The sequence below is a fragment of the Euphorbia lathyris genome, chromosome 7 (genome assembly GCF_963576675.1).
Source record: "Euphorbia lathyris chromosome 7, ddEupLath1.1, whole genome shotgun sequence".
Classification (NCBI taxonomy): domain Eukaryota; kingdom Viridiplantae; phylum Streptophyta; class Magnoliopsida; order Malpighiales; family Euphorbiaceae; genus Euphorbia; species Euphorbia lathyris.
The window spans coordinates 24,100,934-24,104,416 of record NC_088916.1 but is presented as its reverse complement, the minus strand read 5'-3'; the positions used below and the strand labels follow the sequence as shown (position 1 = coordinate 24,104,416).

The 3,483-nt window shown below is 35.6% G+C and overlaps 1 protein-coding gene across 1 annotated transcript; it reads left to right on the top strand.

The window, feature by feature from the left end:
- Nucleotides 1–1,574: 1,574 nt before the first annotated feature.
- LOC136201173 (uncharacterized) lies at nt 1,575–2,995 on the top strand. The gene is made up of 2 exons (XM_065991765.1): nt 1,575–1,641; nt 1,713–2,995. The coding sequence occupies exon 2, from the start codon at nt 1,811–1,813 to the stop codon at nt 2,993–2,995; it is 1,185 nt and encodes a 394-aa protein (XP_065847837.1). The 5' UTR covers nt 1,575–1,641; nt 1,713–1,810.
- The last annotated feature ends 488 nt before the right edge of the window (nt 2,996–3,483 follow it).

Sequence of the window (3,483 nt, the reverse complement as noted above, 5' to 3'; positions counted from 1 at the left end):
TCTGGGCGGCCCCCCACTTCCCCCCTCCCGGCACCGGCGTTACCTCTAGAAAATATATAGTTAGGGAAAATTAGCTCCCCTATATTTGCAGCAGCCAAGGAGAAGGAAACACTTCTTTTGACCTAATTATTTTCATCTCGAATTAACCCTAACTAAAGTGGCCAACGAGATTTGATTTTGGATTGAATCCATCCTATTATATATCTAGTGGATTAGGTGTTGTTTGATAAAACTCAAAATTAAGTGCTGAAAAAATAAGTACTGGATTTTAAGTGCTGAATATTATAAGTGCTGAAAATATTAAATGATTTAATTTATATAAAAAATATTAGTCGATAATGTTTAACTTAAAATGTTAAGTTAAATATTTTGACTTATCAAAATAAGTTGTTTTTAACTTAATTAACTAATTTAAGTGGTGGAGAAACAACCGTTATCAAACGCACTTAAATTAAATAAGTGCTTAACATTTTAAGTTAAACAAAGGATAAGTACAAAAAAAAATGCTTGTGGTTTACCTATTTTGCAAACGCGAACCTGTGGTTTTTTTTTTACAAACAGAGGTATGTGTTAAACGTCGTTAGCGAACAGAGGCCAAATTGACTAACGGTGTTAAAATTCAAAGAGAAAAGAGTTAATTTAGTCCTTATATTTATTTATTTTATAAATTAACCCCCCTAATTATCTAATTATCACAAATAAACCCCAAAATCAAAAATAATAAAAAAGAAAATTAAAATATATAAAAAAAACTCACCATTTTCTTCTTCTTCTCTCTTCTTCATATTATTATTCTTCTTCTTCTTCTTCCTTTTTTCTTCTTCTTCTTCCTCTTCTTCCTTTTTTCTTCTTCTTCTTCCTCTCTCTCTCTTCTCTTCTTCTTCTTTTTTTCTTCTTCTTTTTTTTTTCTTTTTTTAATTTCCAGAATTTCTGGAATTTTTCAGAATTCTAGAATTTTCCAGAATTCTGGAAAATTCACCGAATTCTGAAAAAATTCCAGTTTCCAGAATTTCTGGAATCAAAATTTTTCGAAAAAAAAATAGTAGAAGAAGAAGAAGAATGAAAATAAAAAATTAAAAAGAGATGGTGAAGATGGTATTTTTTTTTTTTTTTTTGATTTTGGGGTTTATTTGTGATAATTAGATAATTATGGGGGTTAATTTATAAAATAGATAAATATAAAGACCAAATTAACTCTTTTCTCTTTGAATTTTGACACCGTTAGTCAATTTGACATCTGTTTGCTAACGACGTTTAACACATATCTCTGTTTGTAAAAAAACCACAGGTTCGCGTTTACAAAATAGGTAAACCACAGGCATTTTTTTGTACTTATCCTTTTAAACAATTAAGTGATTTAGCAAACAAGATCTTAATCAATAAAAAATAAATTGAACCGGACCCAAATATATATAGATTAGGGTTTGTACCCAACCTAATGGGGTAAGCACTTATTTTTTTCATTTGGCCCTACCAAAATGACATCATTTTGGTAAAGAGCCAAATTGAAAAAGTAAAAGTTATCCTATTTCAATTCAAATTCAAAAGACTTGCTCCCGCTGCCCGCCTTTTTTTTTAAATACATTTTTAATCCCTCTTTTTTATCTTTTTCATTCTCAATCTTCTAACACCATCAATCAAGTAAGTCTTTCTTCTCTCTTTCTCTCATTTATTTTAATTAATTTAAGTTTTAAATATATTAGATTTTTTAGGGACAAGGGATCTAATCAATATTTGGGACGAACCATAGCTCCCGGATCCAGCAAACCCCTATGTGGTGAGTACCCCTCTTACTGGCTTGGGCTGCGAAATGGTTGAGAGTCTTCGATCTGAATCGAGCGACTGGGACCTTCAATTAATTAGAGGAATTTTTGTTGATAGAGATGTTGAACTCATCCGAAGTATCTCACTTAGCTTGCGGGCTGTTAACGATTCGTGGGAATGGTTCTGGGACTCGAAGGGCAAGTTCTCTGTCAAAAGCGCTTATCACCACCTGTGGGAAGTTCAGAACAGGGCACATCTGAACCCGGTAAGTGCTGATATTAACTGGGTTTCGGTTTGGTCTCTCAAGGCCCCCCCTAAGGTAAGGAATCTGATATGGCGAACGCTATCCGGCTGCCTCCCATCTCTAAAAGCTCTCAATTCCCGAAGGGTTCAGATTAGTAGCGTGTGTCCTATGTGTAACCAGATGGAAGAAGATGACTTCCACGCGCTAGTAGCATGTCGATTGGCGAGGCTGTTTTGGTGTTTGACGGGTCTGTCGGGGCTGATAGACGGTTGTACGTGTTTCTCGGACTTCTGGAGGAAACTATTGGCGGTCAAACCGGAGAATGTCGATATGGCGGCTGTGGGCTGCTGGTTTTTATGGATAAACAGAAATAATCAGGTATGGAATAATAAATCTTCTACCCCTATTGTTCTTCACTCGTCGGCTTTATCTTATCTAGCAAATTGGTGCGAGGCTCAAGGGCGTCGCCTTGCCGCTGGCGTCGCAGTTAGGCAGACGGAACAACAATGGCGCCGTCCCCCTCACGGCTGGACAAAGCTAAATGTTGACGGGGCGGTCTTTGTGGAAAGGAACAGTGCAGGGTTTGGGTTTGTGCTTAGAAACAGCGAGGGCGAGCTCGTCGCTGCGGGAAACGGCACCCTATACTGTCGATTGGATCCGTTTTTGGTAGAGGCCTTGACTTGCCGGGAGGCGTTAAGCTGGTTAAAGGAGACAGGTAGACGAAACGTGCTTGTAGAGTCTGATTCCCAATTGCTAGTGTATGCTTTACAGCGAGAAACTAGCGGCAACTCAGCTCTTGATTTAATCATTGAAGACTGCAAATTCTTATTAAAGGAAATTGTAAATGTCTCTGTTTCATTTATTCGTAAAACAGCCAACCAGGCTGCTCATTCTTTAGCCCGTGCAGTTATATCTGGCACTGATAGGACGGTGTGGATTTCTCACCCTCCCCCCTGTATCTGTACGGCTCTGCTTTCTGATATATAAAAGTCCATCTATTTGTCAAAAAAAAAAAAATTAGATTTTTTATTTAATTTTGGGTTGAACTAATTTATAGATTTTAATTTAGATTGTATTAACTTTATAATTAAGGGGGTTTTGATTTGAGGTTCTAATTTAGAAGTTTTAATTAGATTGTGAGTTACCTTAATTTGATTTTAGGGTTTTGATTTAGGGGTTTAATTAAGGGTTCTTTATTTACGGGTTCTAATTTGGAAGTTTAACTAAGTGTTTTATTTGAGGGTTTTTATTTGAGGATTTAATTAAGAGGTTTTGATTAGGGTTCTAATTTGGAGATTTAATTAGGGGTTTTGATTTGGGGATTTAATTTAGGTTCTTTAAGATGAACCATTTTGCAACATTTCCAAAATTCATGGTTTCGAAGACTAAGTTTGCCATCTATCGGTATCTCATCTGTTGTAAAAAATAGGTATATTTATCGTTAATATAGTACTATATATGTAACAAGTACTTAA